Genomic DNA, 22,774 nt, shown 5'->3' on the forward strand with positions numbered 1-22,774 from the left:
ATAACCCCAACACTTTGGGAGGCCGAGGTGGGAGGGTCACTTGAGGCCAGGAGTTCGAGACCAGCCTGGCCATCATGGTGAACCCTGTCTCTACTAAGAATTACAAAAATTAGCCAGGCATTGTTGTGCATACCTGTAATCCCAACTATTTGGGAAGGTGAAGCAGGAGAAACACTTGAGCCCAGGAGGCAGAGGTTGCAGTAGGCGACAAGGAAAAAAAAACAGGCCGGGCATGGTGGCTCATGCCTATAACCTCAGCACTTTGGGAGGCCGAGGTGGGCAGATCACGAGGTCAAGAGTCGAGACCATCCTGACCAACATGGTGAAACCCTGTCTGTACTAAAAATACAAAAATTAGCTGGGTGTGGTGGCGCACGCCTGAAGTCCCAGCTACTCGGGAGGCTGAGTCAAGAGAATCTCTTGCACCTGAAAGGTGGAGGTTGCAGTGAGCTGAGATCATGCCACTGCACTCCAGCGTGGTGACAGAGTGAGACTCCGTCTCAACAACAACAACAACTCGGGAGGCTGAGTTGGGAGAATCTCTTGCACCTGAAAGGCGGAGGTTGCAGTGGGCTGAGATCACGCCACTGCACTCCAGCGTGGTGACAGAGTGAGACTCCGTCTCAACAACAACAACAACATAAAAAAAGATACAAAATCCTCAGAATAAAGGACTGAAGATTGTTCTTTCATAGTATGATTTTTAAATGATTTATGATCTTTACAAAGGGCACAAATTAGAAGTGAGAGAATAAAGAGACAGGTATCAATAATGACTGCAATGAATAATCAATAACTGTGACATAAAACAATTGCAAAGCAACAACAACAAAACCAGAAAGAACAAAAAAATTATTTCAGTCTTGATTTCTTAGTACAAGGGCAACAGCATTCTACAAATGTCCGCAGCTCTCAGGAATGACTATCTGACAACAGAGCCACTAATGATAAAAAGGGGCTTCTTTATCTTTTATATTTTATATATTCTGGCTGAAATGATGGGAAAGAATATAATGGTTGAGAACATACAATACAAAAAATAATTAGAATGAAACAGCTCAATTTCCTAAATGTCCTTAAGTACTTTACATTGAAAAGGCAAACTCAGGTACATATTTTTTTCTTTTTAGACTAATAAAAGGACAACACTGGAAAAAAATGAAGAAGAATCTTTAGAAAAGAGACTAGCATATTCTCCCCAATAGTTTTGTAACCATATCTCAAGAAATCTTATTTCTCATAGGTTTTCTAAGAGATTTCCTTTTTCCCGCGATTGCTTGAATTCCCCTGCTATAAATCTCTGCAAGCCACTGAATGAAGCTTTACAAAGGCATAAATAAAAGAGTAGGAATGACCCACACTGAAATAAAGCCAAAATAGACTTGAGAAAAAGAGAATGTAGAGCATTTTTTTCCCCCACCTATCAGGGTATCTCGTTCTTTAAATGATTACCCTGACTTGGTTTTGTAATTTTTTTTCTGGGAGGTGGTTAGGCCATTAGTCCCTTAACAAGTGATGCCATGATTCTTGGCAGGACATCAGTGGCCAAATAGGTACAGAAACATGATGGCAGCTGCTGTTTCTGTGATCAAAAATTCATAGTAGGTTGTCTTCCTTCCTCCCTCCCTCCCTCCCTCCCTCTCCTTCCTTCCCTCCTTCCTTCCTCCCTCCCTCCCTCCTCCCTCCCTCCTCCCTCCCTCCTCCCTTCCCCTTCCTTCCTTCCCTCCTTCCTTCCCTCCTTCCTTCCTTCCTTCCTTCCTTCCTTCCTTCCTTCCTTCCTTCCTTCCTTCCTTCCTTCCTTCCTTCCTTCCTTCCTTCCCTTTTTCCTTTCCTCTCATTCTCCCTCCCAAATTTTTAACCATTCAATAGACGGCAGATATATGGCATGCCAGTAAGAATCATGTCTATCTTATTCACAATTTTATGTTTGTGGCACAAGTCTTGATGCCTAGAATGTGCTTAATAAATATTTGCTGGGGAAGTAAGTGAATCTATTGAACACCAAACACCAAGCTAGGCACCAAAGTTGAAAAATCCTATCCCACAGGTTCATCTGGGACCTGCAAAGCTGTGCTTAGGGAAGCAGATCAAATTGAATCTATGATTGTACAAAATGGGGTCCTTTTTCCCAAAGCAGGATGAGAGGTGTTTACTAAGTAATAAAGTAGAAATGTTCCTGCTCTGATTTTGATAATGTGGAACCCACTGGAATGGGCAGGTTGAATGAACGTCCCTGGAAAAATGTGGTATTCTCCCTACTTCCAGAGTAAAGGCAGAAAACTCTTTATCTGATGGAAAGCGGCCCCTAAGAAAGGCTAAGTAACCAGAAAAGCTGATTATTGTTGCCTTGCGGGTGCCCGAACACTTTACTCAGTCATGTCATCACTGGCCAGGGTGGGCTCCCTTGGCCTGCGGAAGTTTCCCTGCATCATTTGGAGCCAAGTTCCTGAGTGGCCCTATGGGTTCCTACCCAATTTAGGTCTTTGTTGAATTCACAGCAGCTGCCTGGCTTTCCTGTCATTCTCCTGTGCTAGAGCTCTGGGTAAGGAAATCCAGGCTTATGCTGGACCTTCTAAATGACTCCCAGTGGCTTAGATTTAAGTGTCAAAAGTTTGGAAATATTCAGTTAATAGTCATTTGGGAGGTGGGACATCACTGCTGCATTAATGACCTTCAATTTGCCTACATATCAATGCATATTCAATACCTTACTATTAACCAGCCTCCCAAATAGCAATCTCATAATGGAATAATCCATTCACTCTAAGCAATGACCAATGCATCAAGTGTTACGAGTCTCTTCCTGAGCTGAGTGACAGACACTCGAACTGCTGCTCTCTGCAAACACTTGCTGTTTGAGTCAGGAGAACCCTGCTCTGGCACACAACTCGGATGCCTGCAGAAACTGTACAGAGCTGCCTGGCCCGCCTGAGCAGGAAGCAAAAAGTCCACAGGAGTCATAGGAGCCTTGTAACTTCTGACCAAAATGAAGCTAGTCATGATAAATGTCACAGAGACCAACAGCAGATTACCTCGCTTGAGAAGCACCCACTAACACCAAGAGCTCAAAATTTTTTTTAAAAATTATACTTTTGTTTGCATTTGTACCCAGCTGACCTAGCCAGAAATTGCAAACAGCTTTTTCTCACGTATGATTAGATTTGAGAGGCGAGACAGCATGAGTCAGGGGTCAAGAGCTAAAGGACATGTGTCCAAAGAGATGTGGGACAGTCACTGTTCAGATTAGAGTAGAAGAGATTTCTTCCTTTGACTGAAAATTGGAAGAAACAGACTCTCATCTTTATCAACACTGGGAGGCTCTGAGTTTCCAGTTTATGGCACTGCTCTTAAGAAGCCAGCAGCTTCTTAATTTCAAGAACAGGAACCATTGATGGCTTTTTAATCAAATTAAATAGCAAAATGAAAGCAATAATTACTCAAATTTACTTGGTAAAATAGCGAGACAAATTGAAACACTACTTTTGATCACAAGGATATAATTAGAGAAGTCTTTGGTGGATGAGAATAACTCTGAGGCATGAATTAAATCAATGGGATAACCTGATTATAAAACCCTTATGCTTAATGTGTAAACGCAAACTCACTGTTGTGGAATGTAAAAGGCAGCATAAAGATTGATCAGCAAATCTGCATTTAAATGGTCCTGTCCAACTGTAAATATTACTGGGCTTTTATTATGTGCCAGATGCTGTGACACTATGTATTCTTATCACTTACACTGTTTTATTCTCTCAAAAAGCAATAAATAAAATCGGCATTGTTAACACCTGCCACGACTGACCCTCTGTCCACAACTACAGGCTGCACTGATGGAAGGACCACAGGCAGTGAAGTCTGACAAAAGAAAGAAAAGACTAAAATGCCTTTTCTCCTTTTTATCTCATCTTCCTCTTACAAATCCCATTACTTCTCAGTAAAATCAAGTCTTATAAAACTCTAAGTGCATCTAAGCGGAACCATAAGAAGCACGTGGCATTCCCTGGCAGCCATTATCCCTTTGAGTGGACACATGACAACGTAGGCCCAATTAGAGTGAGGAGAGAGATGCTGAGTCCATTCCTGGGGAGAAGCTTGTCCTCTCCTTTTGGCATGAACAAGGATGTTTAGAGCCACAAGTGCCAAACACACTTACAACCATGGGGAGAACTAACATCAAAATGAAGCCAGCGTACAGATGGCGCATGGTTACAGCCAATCTACAGACAGTTGTTCCTGAACATGTCCCTGGAAAACATCTTTGAGCTCCTGGGTCAGTCGTCTGTAGCTGACCTTAGTTCCTGCCTTGCTATAATAAGAGATATCACACGTCTTCTTTGTTTTGGCCTGTTTGAGCCAGACTTTTATAACCTAAACCTAAAGCATTCTAGTCTATACAAAACATAATGAATGTTTGTTAAGCAAGGCAAAGTACGAAACAAAAATACTTTTCTATACAACTAAGGACAATTGTTTTTCAAAGTATGCTCACTGACCACTTGCACCTAAATCACATGGGATACTCGTTTAAACTACAAATGAAAGAATTACGCAGCCTGTCTGAACTCTTGTTTCTCTGTTTTAAAAAATGTGTGGATTCACACCTACTCCTTGCTGCTTCATCAATTAGTGTGATCCAAAAGTAAGCAGAGTAACAGTCTTTGATTTGTGAAAGTGAATACTTTCGCAAGATTGCTTCAGAGCCCTGCATGTAATAAAATATAAAAATGCTGAAGAAACAATCAATAGGATTATAAAATTGTTTTTAAGGCATATAAAAAAATTCTCTCCAATTCTCCTTTCTAAGGAAAAGAGATATTTTTTTAAAGCAGGTTTTGTTCAGATTCCTACACATTATACTACAACTACATATGTGAGGTTTTTATGAAATCCTTCTTGCCTAACTATTACTTACATTTTTGAACCCAGTTGAAATGTTCTGACCTTGGGAGGCTCTTCCTGCTCTCTTAAATTAAATAAAGTATTATTTTGTACCATGGCTGATACTTGGAATTAAAACCTGTCCAAACAGGGAAGCAGTACATAAAGTAGCCTCTTTCCTGACTTTTCCTCCTGCCCTCTCTGCAACCTACCTCTCCACGTCACCCCAAACCACATGCAGACTCAAACCCTTTACCTACCTAAATCCTCCAAGGGCTGAGAGCTCTGCCTATACAACACTTCCTGAGGAAGCTCCCAGGTGAGGTCAGGTGCCCTTGAAATATGAGATAGCAACTAAATACAAGTCTAACTACTTTCAGTTGCAAGAGTAAACGGGCCTCAAACATCACCCAATATGGAAATAAATTACTGTGTGTCAGTGAGGCTGGTCGTTCTTAGGGAAGGCCAGCTGCAGGGATGATTGCTCCACAGACTAGTTTTTCTGCCCACCTCTACCCCTGCAGGCTGCTTACTCCTGCAGGTCCCCATTGTCAGAGGGGGTTTCCAGAGGAGGGAGAGCCAGGAATGTGTGGCCTCTCCCTTACGCATAGGGTCCCTTCTTCCCCAAGATGCCTCTAGACTCACTGATCCAAATGAGCCTAAGCCTTTGCTTTCCATGCCAGTGTCAGGGGTGGGGTGACCAAGTCTGAGGCACAGTGCTTACCACCTTCCTTCCCACTGCCGCCCAACAAGAAAACTGTAGTATATACACAGGGTATTAAGGTAATTGGATAGAGCTGCTCAGTGCAGAGTCTTCAGTTGTCCTGGGTCCTGACCAGTTGCCCTGAGAGCTGCAAGGATCAATAAATGAACACAGCTGAAATGTAACCATTTCTGGCACACCAGAGGTATGCTTTGCCTGAGATCAGAGATTGTCAAACTGTGGCTCCACTGCTTGTTTTTGTAAATAAAGTTTAATTGGCAAGCAGCTAACAAACATGAGAAAATGCTCAACCTCACTAATTATCAAAGAAATGGAAAACCACAAGGAGATACACCCTCTCACACCAGTCAGAATAGCTATTATTAAAGAGTCAGAAAACAACAGATGCTGGCGGGGCTATGGAGAAAAAAGAATGCTTATACACTTTCGGTAAGAATGTAAATTAGTTCAGCCGCTGTGGAAAGCAGTTTGAAGATTTCTCAAAGAACTTAAAAAAAAAACAAAAAACTACCATTCGACCCAACAATCCCATTACTGGAGATATATATATATATACACACACACACAAAAGAAAATAAATCATTCCATCAAAAAGATTCATGTACCCCATATGTTCATCAAAGTACTCTTCACAATAGCAAGGACATAGAATCAATCTGAGTGTCCATCAATGGTGGACAGGATAAAGAAAATGTAGTATTCTACACCATGGAATACTACACAGCCATAAAAAGGAATGAAATAATGTCCTTTGCAGCAACATGGATACAACTGGAAGCCATTAACCTAAGTGAGTAAATATAAAACCAGAAAACCAAATACTGCATTTTCTTGTTTGTATTAATAAGTGGGAGCTAAACACTATGTACTCATGGACATATATATGGCAACAATAGACACTGGGGACTACTATGAGGGGAGGGACAGAGCAAGGTAAGGGTTGAAAACTAACTCTTCAGCATTATGCTCATTACCTGGGTGATGAGATCAATCGTACCCCAAATCTCAGCATCAAGCAATATACTCATGTAGTAAACTTGCACATGTACCCACTGAATCTAAAATAAAAGTTGAAATTATAAAAAATAAAATAAAAATAAACTTCTATTGGGGCCATCTATCTTTTCTGCAGAGTTAAGTAGCTGCAATAGAGACTATATAACTCACAAAGCTGAAGATATTATCTGACCCTTTATAGAAGTGTTTGCCAAGCTCTGGTTTAGACGCACCAACTAGTGTGGAATAATGTCGCAAGTCAACCACAAGTTCCATTCTAGCACCCAACACTTTTCCTTTCTAACATATTTCACATTTGTATTATCTTTTTGAACATCTGCCTCCCTTGCTAATTTAAGTTTCCTGAGGGCAGTGAATAGTGTCATTTTTTACTCATTGCTGATGCCACATCCCCAGCACCTAGCCCATGGGCTGGTACATTATAAGCACTCCATAAATATTTGTTGGCTGACTCATTGAGATAAATGCACTATTCAAATAATCTTCTATGTAGGAGCAAAAGCAATTATTTCCTTCAGGATGCTCCAGATCAGAGAGTAACAACATATCAAAAACAGCACGCCAAAAAAGAGACACGTAATCCACAATAGGAAAGGCATGAGCTTTAGTAACATTATTTCACAACCCTTGGGAGGAAGAAGTGTCTACGTGCTGTCTCCTTTGCGAAGAGGCAGAAACAAACTTGGATTCTCAGAATTCTTGAGGCAAGGTGTGGCAGAGGCAAGCAGCGTGTTTGCTGGAGCCATCTTAACCAAGAATGTTCACTCACGACCTCACGCTGAAGCTCAGCAGGGACCCTCCCTATCTAACTTCATTAATTTGTGACTTCACTAAGTCACTGGGGCTCAACTTTCATCAGCGTTCAGGGGAACAGTAACGATTTTTAAAAGGTAGAAAGCATAAAGAGTGTAGTGGGATGGGCTAGGCAGGGTGGCTCATGCCCATAATCCCAGCACTTTGGGAGGCTGAGTGGGGCGGATCACTTGAGGTTAGGGGTTCGAGACCAGCCTGGCCAACATGGTGAAACCCCATGTCTACTAAAAATACAAAAATTAGCTGGGCCTGGTGGTGGGTGCCTGTAATCCCAGCTACTCAGGAGGCTGAGGCACGGGAATCGCTTAACTTGGGAGGCGCAGGTTGCAGTGAGCTGAGATCTCTCCACTGCACTCCAGCCTGGGCGAGAGAGTGAGACTTTGTCTCAAAAAAAAAAAAAAAAAAAAAGAAAAAGAAAAAAAAGGAAAGTGAAGTGGGATGGGCTAGAGGAGATAACTCTATGCCACACTTTCTCTTTAGGTCTATCTTTTCAAAAAATAGATAACAGAATCAAAAAAGATAACAGTAACCTAGAGAAACAGACCTTGATAAACCCCAAAAAACTTTCGCAGTGGACCTAGAACTCATTTTATCTGTGGATGATGCCAGTTTTTTTTTTTTTTTTTTCTTATCAACAAATCTAAGGAAATTTAGAAACACACGATCAGAAATGAAAACACCTTTATAGTTTTTTAAATTGCCAGAGTGGTTTTAGAGTGTATACTAACATTAAAAAACTATTACCACTAGTAAAGAGGCAAGTATTTTTCTTTCTTTCTTTCTTTCTTTCTTTTTTTTTTTTTTTTTTTGAGACAGAGTCTCGCTCTGCCGCCCAGGCTGGAGTGCAGTGGCCGGATCTCAGCTCACTGCAAGCTCCGCCTCCCGGGTTTACGCCATTCTCCTGCCTCAGCCTCCCGAGTAGCTGGGACTACAGGCGCCCGCCACCTCGCCCGGCTAGATTTTTTTGTATTTTTTTGTAGAGACGGGGTTTCACCGTGTTAGCCAGGATGGTCTTGATCTCCTGACCTCGTGATCCGCCCGTCTCGGCCTCCCAAAGTGCTGGGATTACAGGCTTGAGCCGCCGCGCCCGGCAAGAGACAAGTATTTTTCAACGTTCAGTTTGACATTCAAAGTTTTATTCTGTAATGCTGGGGACATACAAAATACTGAGGTGCAGTAATGAAAATTGCAATAACAGGACCTGAACTTCATTATAATCTGCTAATTAATATAGCAATACACGATAACAACAGGTCAGCACACACAGGATCATAATCAAGTTGAGGCCTGTGTTGAACAGCCAAGAATGCCTCAAACACCAGGGAAAGAAAAATGCCAAGCACTGTTTTAAAATATCTCCCCTAGACACAGTTTGCTTTCCAAAAAAAAAGTTGGCAGTCAGCTTTGCACGCCAGCATTTCAGCATTTTTTCCCCTTCTCTACATTTATGGCAATCCCAAACTAAACCAGATTTAGGAAAGCCTTGTCATCAAAGAGGGAAGAATGGTAAAAGGAAATCTCTTATTTGTTTTATCCATGCAAATTAGGTGGTATTTAGAACAGTCTTCTGTACCAGAAGAGCCAGTATTATATTCGACAGAAGTAGGGCGGTTGTCATCCATGAAATCAAATAAAAATTGCTTCATTTTTTCATTTTCAAATTCACAGACCTTTGATACTTTTTTCTGTCCCTTTTTCTCAGAATCCAACAGAAGTTTTTTTCATAGACGTTCTAACATAAAAATTTAAAATTAATATTTGGAATATAGTAATACTGCTATTAGACCAATTCCCTCACAATTTTTCTACTTAAAATATTTAATGTAAAAAGTAGCTGTCTAAGTTAGTAACTGACTATGTACTAATTATCAGAATCTCAGTCTGTCCATCCATATAGTAGGGGAAAATATATTTGCTATCACTTGATAGTGATGGGCTTCAGGACATGCTACCCTAAAATGCAGCACCTTGGCATTTGAGAAAGCAGCAGAAGCAGGAAAGTCTCCCTCACATTCCCCTGCTGCCTTTCTCTCCCAAAGCAGGTCATAAAACCTAGAAAGGATGATCTGACCTTCTTCTGAAGCAGATCATAAGACCATCATTGGAGAGATGCTCTCACTATACCCAAAAGAGAGGAATATTCTTACCTCCGGCAATACAAGGACACAGAGAGGAGTCTGAACAAACAGGTCTTGCTAAGTTTTATAGTTTATTACCACTAGATAATACCCTGTTTGTCCAGTCAGACTTCTCCACAACAATCCACTTCTTCATTAAACCTAGCATAAAAAGTATACGGGTTTACCTGCTTCTCCAAGTCTTCATTTCTTTATGAGGGGTCCCGTGTCATGACATTTTTATTTTAAATAAATTTGTATGCTTTTCTCTTGTTAATCTGCCATTTGCTATAAGAGCCTTAGGTTTGAATCTAGCAATGGGGAATAGAAATGCATTTCTTTTCCCATACAATGCTAAGTGTTTTATGGGTTCATATTCTTTGATCTAGTAATACCAACTCTAGAAAAAGATTCTAAGAAAATATTCAGTAGGAAAAGCACTTATATTCATTAAACTACTCGTCATAACATGTCTTAAAACAACAGACACTGAAATAGACTAAATGCCCAGCTAGAAAGAAATAAGAACATGGTTAAGTAAATGGAGGTTTATCAAGCAAGTGAAATATTACCCAATTATTACAAATTAAAATGATGCAAACCATGGAATATTCTGCAAAATATTTTATAGAGTGCAACATAAGTATGGTTACAAGTGAAAACTACCTGAAATTTTCTTATTAGTCTGCAGAAAAACAAATTTGTGAGTTAAGAGCCCTTTATCAATATGCAAACTCTCACCCAATCATCACATTTATCAGAGTGGCACCCGACTTTCTGTTGCTGGAATCCCTGCAGTCTCCCAATGAGCTTTTCCCATTCTTTCCTTGTGCCTTTGGTGTACTGTATTCCTCACCTGCAAGGTGCTTCCACCTAATCCTGATAATCCGTATGTAGTACTTTGTTCAAGACCGAACTCCATTCTCACCTCTTTGACAAAGTGGCCTTATTAGACCACTAATGTGAAATTGCTTAGAATTGCTTAGCTTGTATTATCATTTCCTTGACTGTTTTGTTGCCGCCTCTTCTCAGACTGCAAATTCTACAGAATTATTTTTAGCCCATGCAATGGGTAAAAAATACATGATTTTGAAAAATGAAGTAATCAGTGAGTATAAACTCTTCAGGACAGGGGCCATTTCTTATCTTTGCATCTATGATACTCATCATAGCACTAAGCAAACAGTAGATTATCAATAGCTCTTCACTAAATAAATGGATACATTTATACTGTTACACGTGACTTGCTGGCTGTAATACCCAGATAGGGTTTTCTCATCTGTCCCCTTTCCACTTTCTGCTTCTATGAAACATCAGATAAGGTTCTTTTTCTAAAAGGAGTGCCATCCATGAAGAGAGCTTACCCAGGTCAAACTGGCCAGAAGTGTAGCCACAAGTCTGCCGGACTTCCTCACTGTCCCAGCCCAAGGGGTAGAGAGCACAGCCAGCACCAATCAACAAGCCTGCAAAGAGATAAGAAGAGGGCTTTACCAGTGCTTCTCTGCAACACTAGATAAAGGTGGTGGGATCAATATTTAGCAATATAACAAGACTGTAGCGTCTGCTTTTTGGACAGCACCAGCCACAACTCTTTTAAGCAATCTAAGGTCAGTTTGACTCCAACAACAATTTCAAGTCAGCTTAAAAGAAAAAAAAAAAAAAACTTGACAGCTCAGTTTGGGTCCAACTTTGCCTTTTAAAGCATTAAAAGCCTTGCAAATCCTGTTTAGGAAATACAATTCAGAAGCTTTTTAAATCATTCTTGTAAAAAGCCAACCAATTCCACCATTAATCCATGCAAACAAGTATTTAAAGAGCAAGCAAAAGTTCCTAATAGGTTATAATTTCTTATTCATTATTCTAAATTCATCATTCATTATTCATTAGATTTTTGTTTCCTATTTAAGGCTCAAAATAGAGTGTTTCAGTGTTGTCAAATTTTGCCAGGGGCAGAAAGAACATAGAGTTTCATGAATGGCCTCAGCACATTCATCAAACCTCAAACCTCTGAACTGTCCTGCCCATTACTGTGCGATGTGGAGAATCACTGAGCATCCACGCATCTCAGAAAGACTCAGGAAGACAGACATTTATTATAATCTAAGTACCCCTTGCAGCTAAAACCAAAAATTTTGATGACTAAACTGAAGAAAGTGACGGTTTTACCTTAATATAAATTAAGTTATCCTGGCAGCACTCTCTGAGCTGACAGCTTTCAATTGGTGAGTCTTTAGTTTGCATCAAAGCCTCATACGGTTTTACAAGAAGCTAAATGAGATTTAAGCACTCACTATTTGAATTTGTGTGCTAATCTGAAAGTGAGATCTTGTTGTGTCAATCACAGGTGTTATCAACACCTGTGAGTACCACAAATGTGCTGAACCCATAGGACCAACAGATAGGTAGTCTAATGTGGGGGAAGTGGCTTATCAGGTGCTGAATGAGAGAGACCCCTAAATGAGAAAATCTATTAATATGGTAATGTGGAGGAGGATGGCAGGGCCTAGAATGTATCTACCAGAGGAGGTCTTCAATATTTCTGCACCACGTCCCTTCCCGGCCTTCTTTTTTCCTTTTCTTCCCCACCCCCATCACCCCTGGTGGATAAATTGAGCAGTAGTAATCCGTACAAATAATCTGCTTCCTCACAGGTAACTAAGGGAGAGCAAGCTGCTTTCCATCCCTGTCCTCAACCACTCTGTGGAGCTCTAAGGAAAGGCCTCCCTCACCCCCACACCCATCCTGATACATTTCCTACCCTGGTAATGCTTTCCCCAGTCTGCCCCTTGGTCGACATGAAGGGCCTTCTATATGCAATGCAGAGGGCCATCTACTTGTGGGAGTGCTAAAAGAATCATTGAAACTGTGAATCACTAGTCCCAGGATGTCCTATATGCAACTGCATAAATATGAATTATGTTGAAGCTGAAGAATAATCTAGAAAGCAGTTATACAATCTTTTGCTGACGAGGCAAAATATCCTAGTGGCCAATTTCCTTAGGCTTTTTCCCTTAGGATAGAATGTATAGCATTCTAAAGACAACTCCAAACTAGTTTTAGGCACCATTAAGTAAAGAAATTATGAATGAGGATGCCAAGCTTTGTGTAAACTGAATTCCATGAATGTTTAATAAATAATGAGGTATCATGTCTGTGATACTCAGGTCTTAATAGGAAGCACCAGTTTCTGAGAAGATCCTGTGAGCAATTTTTTTTAAAGGATGACAAATACAGAAAGGCATCTGGACAAAAAGTATTTAAGTGCAAGAAAAATGAAAAATAGTAACATTTAAGCCAGGGGGCCCCAACCCCTGAGCCATGAACCAGTATGGGTCCACGGTCTGTTAGGAACTGGGCCACAGAGCAGGAGGTGAGCAGCAGGCAAGCAAGTAAAGCTTCATATGTATTTACAGCCGTTCTCCATTGCTCACATTACCACCTGAGCTCTGCCTCCTGTCAGATTTGCAGTGGCATCAGTTCTTTTTTTTTTTTTTTTTTTGAGACGGAGTCCCGCACTGTCACCCAGGCTGGAGTGCAGTGGTGTGACCTCAGCTCACTGCAACCTCTGCCTCCTGAGTAGCTGGGATTACAGGTGCCTGCCACTGTACCCAGCTAATTTTTGTATTTTTAGTAGAGACGGGGTTTCACCATGTTGGCCAGGCTCATCTAGAACTCCTGACCACAGGTGATCCGCCCGCCTCAGCCTCCTAAAGTGCTGGGATGACAGAACCACTGTGCCCAGCCTAGCATTAGATTCTTATAGGAGCACGAACCCTATTGTGAAATGTGCATGCAGGGGATCCAGGTTGCACTCTCCTTATGAGAATCTAATGTCTGATGATCTGTCACTGTCTCCCATCACCCTCAGATGGGACTGTCTAGTTGCAGGAAAATAGGCCCAGGGCTCCCACTGATTCTACCTTATGGTGAGTTGTAAAATTATTTCATTATATAATCACAATGTAATAATAGAAATGAAGCGTACACTAAATGTAATGTGCTTGAATCATCCTGAAACCATCCTCCTCCATTCAGTCCATGGAAAAATTGTCTTCCATGAAACTGGTCCCTGGTGAAAAACAGGTTGGAGACTTCTGATTTAAGCTATCAGTAATCTCCTCCTTACCTGATAGACAACTAAATGAAAAACAGTTTTATTTGCTAACATTCTTTTCATTACAAGTAAAAACTATGTGCCATGAAGTCATGAAAACACCTAGTTTGGCCCAGTCTTATGCTAGTCACTTTGGGACACTAAATAGAAAGGAGCTTACATATGGAAGGAACACTTAGAACAGGGGCTCTCCAAGGGGCAGAACACTTGGCAGAGTCTTTTGTGGAATTCTGGGCTGTTTTGGTGATACTGTAACCAGGGACCTTGGTTTTAAAAATCATCTACTTTCTTTTTCTTCCTTCTCTCCCCTCTCACCCCTTCATTCCTTCCCTCTCTAGACACTCTCCTCCAACAATGCATGCTTATCTCATTATGCTCTTGCTCTTGAAACAAACCAGGCTGGAGCCCCATGGCAGAATCCTCCCACTTAGGAAGAGTCCACCACTAGCCCACCATCATCAAAGTCAAGATAATGCCAACCAGACTTCCGGACAGGCAGTTACCCAAGATGGCCGTCAGAATGTGAAAATAAAATTTAACAGAGTTTAATTGAGTAAGGGTTAAAAAAATTCACAAATCAGGCAGCCTCCAGAATCATGGCAAATTCAGATAGGCTCCAGGGATACCTTATGGTCAGAGCAAATTTATAGACAAAAAAAGGAAAGTGACATACAGAAAACAGAAGTGAGGTACAGAAACAGATGGACTGGTCACAGCTTGGTGTTTGACTTATCTGAACATGGTTTGAACAATCAGCAGCATATGCGTTGTTGAAGTATGGCTACTGGGATTGGCTGAGATGCAGCTATTGTTACAGAAGCACACTCCTAAATTAGGTTTTCTACTAAGTCTACCTACTAAGCCAGGTTATGGTTCATCCTCAAGAACTTACGTACGGAAGTATGGAGGTTTTCTCAGGCCATGTTTAGTTCAATTTAACGAGAACAAGATACACAGACCACGTACCCTGCACTACTCCTGAATGTCTCCTATACCAAGTTTCCCTTTAAAGGCCCTATGGTAAATTTTAAAATGTAAATGGTGTTTAGAACACTAGATTGCCATCTTCTCAGGTTGCTGGTTATGCAATTAAACCTGCTTTTCCTCCCACCAAACTTTGCCTCTTGTGTTCTGTCTGGCTTTCTACCAGCAAGCAGCCAAACCTAGGGTGGGTTACTTTGGTTTTCTTTTGTTTGTTATGTTTTGTTTTTTTGAGATGGAGTCTTGCTCTGTTTCACAGGCTGGAGTGCAGTGGCACGATCTTGGTTCACTCCCGGATTCAAGCGATTCTCCTGCCTCAGCCTCTTGGGTAGCTGGGATTACAGGCGCGTGCCCCCACGCCCATCTGATTTTTGTATTTTTAGTAGAGACGGGGTTTCACCATGTTGGTGAGGCTGGTCTTGAACTCCTGACCTCATGATCTGCCTGCCTCAGCCTCCCAAACTACTGGGATTACAGGTGTGAGCCACTGCACCCAGCCACATTACTTTGAAATGTAGATTCAACCATATAAATTAGGAACAATTTTATACACAGGAAATTTGTGGTACATGTATGAATTTTTAAAATACACCATGAACATATGCTCACATTTTGAAAAAGTTATTCAGTGGAGGGCAACTAGCTTATCTGAATTTTTATATTAATATTTATGTAGTTCTTGTTTTGTCATCTGCTAGTATTTGCTAGCAGGAAAGAAACTGCAGACTCCAAAAATTTGAGAAAGATTTCTGGGAGAAAAATGTATGTTACAAACCATATGATCAGGCTAATTGGCTATCGCAATTATTAGGATATGTAGGTAGACATTTCGGTGGCCTCTCCACTAACTTGCTACCACTGTATGTTATGGTAAAAGGGAGTTTGAGATCATATTTGGCCAAATATGCAACAAATGTTTATTAGTAAGCTGGCACCAAAAAGAGTCAGAAGACCAATTCTGTAAGCTCAGTGAAATCCAGTGACCTGCCCCCATGACCAACACAACTCCATCATGTAGTCATTGCAACAAGGACCTCACATGAAATTTTCAACACACAATAGACAACTATGAGACAGCTCAGGGAAACTTTAAGTCAGATCAGGCCACAATATTTTCCATTAAATGGAAGTGGAGAGGGAGCACAGGTCCAAAGAGAGCTAAACCTGGACTGCCCCAAGCAGTAGCCAATAGCCGCAGGTAGCCCCTTAAGTTTAAATGTAAGTCAATTAAGATTAAATACAACTCAAAAATTCAATCCCTCAGTTGCACCAACTACATTTCAAGTGCTTGACAGCCACTTGGCACTAGTGGCTACCATATTGGACAGCGTAAATCAGACCATTTCCATAACTGTAGTTCTACTGGAGGATGGCTGTGCTAGATATAAGACACATTTTAAAAGAATGCTGGACTTGTCAGATTCTTAGGCCTTAAGCCTAATAGTGCTTGTTAACAATCAAAATCACTGCTCTTTAAAATTCTTCCTTTTAGGTAGGGCTAGAGGCCAGGAAACTATTATTTCATACACTAGTGGGAGTTCTGGGTCATACTGTGTCAATAAGAAGCTCTCATGTGGAATATAGAAGATAAAAGGGATAAACTGGTATTCCACATTCACACCTGCAGCCAGGGGCAAGCCTTTCTGCAGACAGACAGTGACATTTTGGGAGTGATTCCAGGTGTCCCCCTCCTCATCACCCTCTAAGGGTGGATTATCAGCTGTAGCTTCTGTTGATCCCAGCACTTCCTGATTTCCTGAATTTTTCAAAGCAGCTTCTCTGACCTTCACTTTCTCAGACCTCTTAGTAGGTCTACAAAAAATGTTAAATCTCTGGGCTACATCCCTTCCTGCTGGTAATATCTAGAGTTATTTCTCTTACCAGTCAAACTCCGGTACATGCCCACTCACACAAGGGCAGAAGAGCCAATACTGGTCTCAACACCCCACCGTATTTCTTGAACATCATCCATTTCCTTAATTAAAAATTATCTCTAAACACAATTTATGCTAATTATTAAACTTCTGGGGCAAGTATAGATCGTGATATTCTAAAGCTTGGCCTTTAAGCATGTCTGTGGTATGGTCTTTGGTTAGGAAATGGAACAGGCTAACTAACCTCTCCTGAAACGTAGATTTCTGAAAAGGATACTTCGAATGTTAACTAACTGCCTTTTGGGAGAGGACTGAAGTCAACTAGCATTTTGTTGTCTATACTGAAGTACTATTTTGCAAAGTAAAGTAGAAGCAATTAAATGTAAAACTGAGAACATCTTTTTAATGGAAGAAATTTGCCATTGTTCTGTTCCAGCAGTGTTAAATCTTAGCCCGCGTTGTGGAAATCAATGTTTGTTGGAAGCACCGTTTAGAAATCCCTGAATTAGATACCACTTCGGTATCATACGGTATGCAGAAATGGAGCCCAGAAAATTTTCTGGAATTTGAAGTAATTGCTCAAATGATGTCTTAGTGACCTGACAGATTTTAAGACCTCTAGTTGCCTAACTTGCTTCTGTAAGTGGCTCAGTTAGAATCTCTAGCTTACAAGCTTTAATATTATTTGCATGGGTTTTCTTTATTAGACTTCTAAACCTTGTGGTTACCACATGGGCTTAATTTCAATCAAATTCCTTTGTCACTGCCATAAAAGACAACATAAAAAAAAGTCACAGTATCACACCTTTTGGAAATTTGTGCATAGGAGTGAAAGTGAGGGAAGATGTTGTGAAGCAAGTCAGCAACCTGAGGAAGGTGGGAATCAAGGTGGGTTGCAGGAAGGGGTGTGAGATCATGTGCAGCTACAAGCTCATTTGCAATTAAGAAGCAATCTATTTCTGCAACCCCAAAGATTTGCAACTTTTAAGGGGTCATAAGTCAATCACAAATTACTGCAAATTAGTTCAATCTTTAGTTTCTACCAGCACCTTGCTGCAATCAGCAATCTAGAGGCAAAAGGCCACGAGGAAGATCATTTTTAAAGAGGTTTTAGGATTGTACAGAGATGCTGCCTCCTAAAAAAGAAAAAGCAATAATCCAACAGATGACTTGATAATTCTTAAATTTGGAAAAGTTCATTTTAATAATGCATTGACTGCTACACCATTTCATCCTGAGTGCCCTGAGGTTTTGGGGCTCACCCTGTTCAAGGACAATTACAATATTTTAAGAGTCAAGTCAGTGGAATGACCTCTAAGGAGAAGCCAATGCGAATGAAAAGAGCTGGCATAGATAATTTTAAAAAGGTGGGCAATGCTGCTGTGCTGAAAGTCTGTTCTTTAGCTCCAAATGGGCCCTTGGGACCAAACCTGAGCCTGGATATACTCTGGCCGTAAACCACCTGCAGGAGAGCTCCTAGTAGAAACTCTGTTCGATTTCACAAAATGCTAGAAATATCGGCCATGATACTAATTGCTTCTTTGAATTTGAGTGTGTGAAGTCTGAAGTCTGTAAAGAGCTCAGTGGTCAGAATAAGAACCTGGGGCTGGGAATTTTCCCTTCTGCAAAACTCTTTCTATTCAAACACAGTACTTAACACTTAGCCAGCAGACGATTAACATAACAATTCAGCTCCTGCCAAGAAGGCAAAACAAACCTCTAGTCAGCCAATGCCAGTTACTCTCCACAGGTGGTAAGAATAGAGTCCTCATGTTAAACTCATAAAGCCTTATTTTTCCAGGCCAATCTTGCAAGTTTTTAAATGTGATCTCACTTTTTTCCATGACTGTGGCTCCATTCTTTTTCCACTGTTTATTTTTTTTTTTTAATGGAATGACTTTTTCCACCCTTGGCCCCTCGAGTGGTCACACCAGTGTTTCCCATCAATTCATCTTTTATGTGTTTTGGATACTTTTATCCATCCTCCAGTTCCTTTATCTTCCTTTCTGTGGTGGGCACCGAGGGAAATTGTTTTCTTTACTGTTCTCATGAAAGCTGCTCAATCTTGCAGCCTGTTATCTGGACTTCTCTTTGGAAGAGGCTGGCATGTTTCCATCTCAAATTCTCCATATGCTAATTTATGTACACGAGTTTTGTCCATTTTCATCCCTAGATAATGGCCCCTTTACAAAATGTAAGAACAAGAAATGTAACAATAAAACAAATACAGTGGTGGGGAAGGAACAAGAGCAGGGGTCAGTAGTGTAATTCTTCAGACCCTGAAAACCCAAGGAGTACATTCTTTAGTCTACAGGAAAAAAAAAAAGAAGGCTTGGTTGGGTTCTAGTAAACCACACCTCCTATCAAACTGCTTTCTGGAAACCGAGGCACAGAGGATGTAAGAAGCCTGTCCAAGGACGCAGAGCTCAGATTAATACCGGGCCTCCTGGATCCCAGACCAGGCCTCTTTTCCACCTATCATGATCCCAGTGCTTGGACATAAGTCCACTCCATGGTCACACACTCTCCACCCATAATCTGAGTTCAACCAGACACATGTTGGATTTGACCACCATCATGTTTTACTAAGTGGGACTGAGCATCTCTAAGTCCAGATTTCTTGTATCTCTTGAATAATTGAAACATATGCCAATACAGAGCCTGCAAGTGGCTGGCTGGAGCCAGGTCCTGGTCATCCTGTTAACTGCTTGGGTGCCCTGGCCAGTCTCAAAGGCATTTCTGACTGGGGATCCCTGACTGACCGCACCTACTACTGGTTCCTTGAATACATTTTGAGCTTTTTCATCTCTGGAAGTTAAATCCCTTCTCTCTGACTGAGACACTCTCACTGCTTACTTTAATGTTCAGAAAATACTACCACTTAAGGTCTAGAAGCCTCAACACATTGCCTTTCCTGGTCATCTCAGCAATGAGCTATAGGTTTTGCCTCTCCTGGGAGCTGCTGTTTTGATGCACTCTCTACCCTTTAATTGAGGCTGACCATCTTACATTGCAGTTATTTGTAAGTATTACACGTCCTGGAAGGCCACACACTCTATGTTTACTTGCATCCAACTCACTCATTCACAATATTTGTTAAATATCAAATAGTAGTAATGTTATTTATTTAGTACTTTAAAATCCTCAGAAAAATGTGTTTTTGTACACATGTGTTTTTGAAGTCCAGATATCGGGTCGTAGTTATAGAATATATCGGCCGGGCACAGTGGCTCATGTCTGTAATCCCAGCACTTTGGGAGGCCGAGGTGCATGGATCACCAGGTCAGGAGTTCAAAACCAGCCTGGACAATATGGTGAAACCCCGTCTCTACTAAAAATACAAAAACTAGCTGGGCGCGGTGGTTCATGCCTGTAATCTCAGCTACTCAGGATGCTGAGGCAGGAGAATCGCTTGAACCCAGGAGGCAGAGGTTGCAGTGAGCCGGGATCACGCCACTGCACTCCAGCCTGGGTGACAGAGCGAGACTCCGTCTCACACACACAAAATCATTGCCCGTATTTAATAGGTGAAGGAAACTGAAGCTTGCACAAGCAGGCCTATGCTCACAAATCTACTCAAGTGGTAGATTTGACAAACATCCAGGTTGAGCCCCGAGCCAGTGCTCCTAACCCCTCTTCTCCAATGCCTCCCAAATCCCCAAGTGTTCACTATCGCATCTCTGGGCTTACTTTCCATAGCCACACATGCACTGAACCCTCTGTGTAAATGGGAAGGAGGCACGGGGCAAAGATCAAGCCAGATTTCCAGTCACCATTTGTCCAAGACTGACACTGCTTTAGCCACAGGGAAGACTCGCACTGCTGCCTGTGACTAATGACAAGGGATGGGCTCTTGGAAACCCTGTAAATCCCTTTCCTGGGGATCAGTGAGTGAGAACCCCGGTTGTGAGCGCTGGCACACAAAAAGCTTCTGTCCAAAAAGGAGCACATGGAGGTATAAAGATGAGAAATGGGTTATGATCAAAAGGTTAGCCAAGGAAAGCATATCTTATTCAAACACTAAAATATAAAACAGAACTATGAAAATTTGATAACCTATCAAAAATATTTTAACAAATCACAATAAGGCTATTCCTTGGCTAAAAACATCCTGCAGAAGAGAGCATACTTTGGGTTTCCTTCAAATGTTTTCCAAAGTGGTGCCTTGATTCTCATTCTTCTTCTTTTTCTAATTCATGTGACAGAAAACACAAAAGACATGTGCAATATGTTATGCACCAAAATACTTGTTCCTTAGCTCAGAGCAAAAATTCACAAGCTAACTTCAGTCATGAGTGACTTGTCACTTTTTCTCTTCCTGGGGTCCTAGGCAATCCTTGGGAGAAAAAAATAAAGTTGCTTCAAACAATGAAAATTTGGGGAAGATTTTGAAATAGATATGTGACAGTTTTCTGGGAAATTACATCTGATTGAAAGCAACACCTTTGCCCTTAGCAACCCCAGTAGTTAAGGGCATCTCAATTCTACCATTTCACTTCTTTAGGACTCAGTTTTCCTTATCTGTAAAATGGGGGAAAATGCCTATCAGGCTCGCTTGAGATGGTTGCAAGGATTAAATGAGACAGTGTATGTAAAGCGGTAGACACAATACTTCACAGGAATAGGTCAGTGCATGGTCTTTATCGTTAAACTCTAGACCTTGTCGTGCAGGCAATGACGGTGTGAGTTTGCTTAAGGCCAGTGTGGTTTTGTATACCTTTGTCTGACATCGAGTCCTCCTCTCTTGGAGAAGCTTCTCTTCTCAGATGGAATGCAGGGAGGGTCCCAGCAAGGACATTGCTGGAAACTGTGAGCCATGAACACTTGGCCCAGTCATAGAAGCTTCAGAAAGCACAAGTGAAACAGCTGCAGCAGGGTGACCCTCACAGGAGTGAAGGATTAGTACACTGCTACCATGATGAGAATGCTTCTCTCTCTTCCTTTTTGTGTGTTTTTAGAAACCTGGTCTCACACCGTTGCCCAAGCTGGAGTGCAGTGGCAGGATCATGGCTCACTACAGCCTCAAGCTCCAGGGCTCCGGGTATCCTCCTGCTTCGGTCTCCTGAGTAGCTGGAACTATAGGCATGTGCCACCATGCCCAGCTGTTTTTTTGTCTTTTAAAGGCACCTTTGGCCTTTCTGTGAGGCAGGTAGAGCCAGAATTGATTCACCCACTTGGTAGATGAAGAAACAGGGTCGCACACTGATGGGGAGATCTAAGTACCATCATCACACAGATAACCAGAGGCAGGGCTGGGACACAAACTCAGGCGCTTGAGTCCTGTGATAGGAGTAGGAGCTTTGATTCACTGCCTTCACTCTGATACTGCTGGAAAGGAAGTTAACAACGCTTAGCCCTGCAGCTACCCCTCCAAAACAAAAGAAATGCCCATTTTCACAGACCCTAAGGTGTCATGCGTTACATGGAGAGAAAAATAAAGACACAGTACCAAATTTCCAGAGTACCACGGTCCAGTGTAGCACTGCTCAGACGGATGTGCACAGAAACCGCTGGCAAGCTTGCTAAAATGCAGGTTCTGGTTCTATAGTTCTGGAATGAGGCCCAGTGCCCTGCATTTCCAGCCAGCTCCTGGTAAGGCTGAGGTTGCTGTCCAGAACCACACACTGAGCCTCAAGGGTCGAGTGGAAATTGCACAAACTTTGCTATCCATCATGTCAGGCCTGAATTCTGATACCAACCTTGACTAGCTATGTGACCCTGAGCTGCATGCCTCTGACCTCTCTGAGCTCAGTCTCTCATCTCTATAAAATAGAGCTAATGGTTCCTGTACATTTAGCATGGTACCTGTATCTTTAGCACTGTTATTAAATATAAATTAATGACTTGATAAAAATGCCAGGTCCAGAGCTTGGCATCTAATAGGGGGCAGCACATTATAGTTGTTTATGTCAATATTAATAAAGATATTACCGCTGTTTCAGAATGGCAAGTATTTCATTCTATTATACCTGCCAATTTCAGATTCTTCATTAGCACCTACAGGTGTTCACCAGTTTAAAACAAACAAACAAACAAACAAATAAACCAAAACACTACCTAATTAGAAGCAGAAGCTTCTGCTGTATCACTTGCTCACATCTTCACAACAAATACACTTGCTGGAACTAACCATATCTCTACAGCTAAGAGTTGTTACATTTCTTTTTATTCCCTCTAACACGGTATTCTGAAAAATTTCAAACTTACAGAAAAGTTGGAAGAACTGTAGAGTGAATACCCATATACCCACCATTTA

At 41.4% G+C, this 22,774-nt stretch overlaps 1 protein-coding gene across 2 annotated transcripts in view; it reads right to left on the minus strand.

The window, feature by feature from the left end:
• The window catches only part of LHFPL6 (LHFPL tetraspan subfamily member 6), a 259,712-nt gene that overhangs the window by 24,707 nt on the left and 212,231 nt on the right, over positions 1–22,774 (minus strand). For both annotated transcript variants that reach the window (XM_015120887.3, NM_001261616.1), the window contains 1 exon segment: positions 10,914–11,012. In XM_015120887.3, the coding sequence (XP_014976373.1) occupies positions 10,914–11,012 (99 nt within the window).

The sequence above is a fragment of the Macaca mulatta genome, chromosome 17 (genome assembly GCF_049350105.2).
Source record: "Macaca mulatta isolate MMU2019108-1 chromosome 17, T2T-MMU8v2.0, whole genome shotgun sequence".
NCBI classification, from domain to species: domain Eukaryota; kingdom Metazoa; phylum Chordata; class Mammalia; order Primates; family Cercopithecidae; genus Macaca; species Macaca mulatta.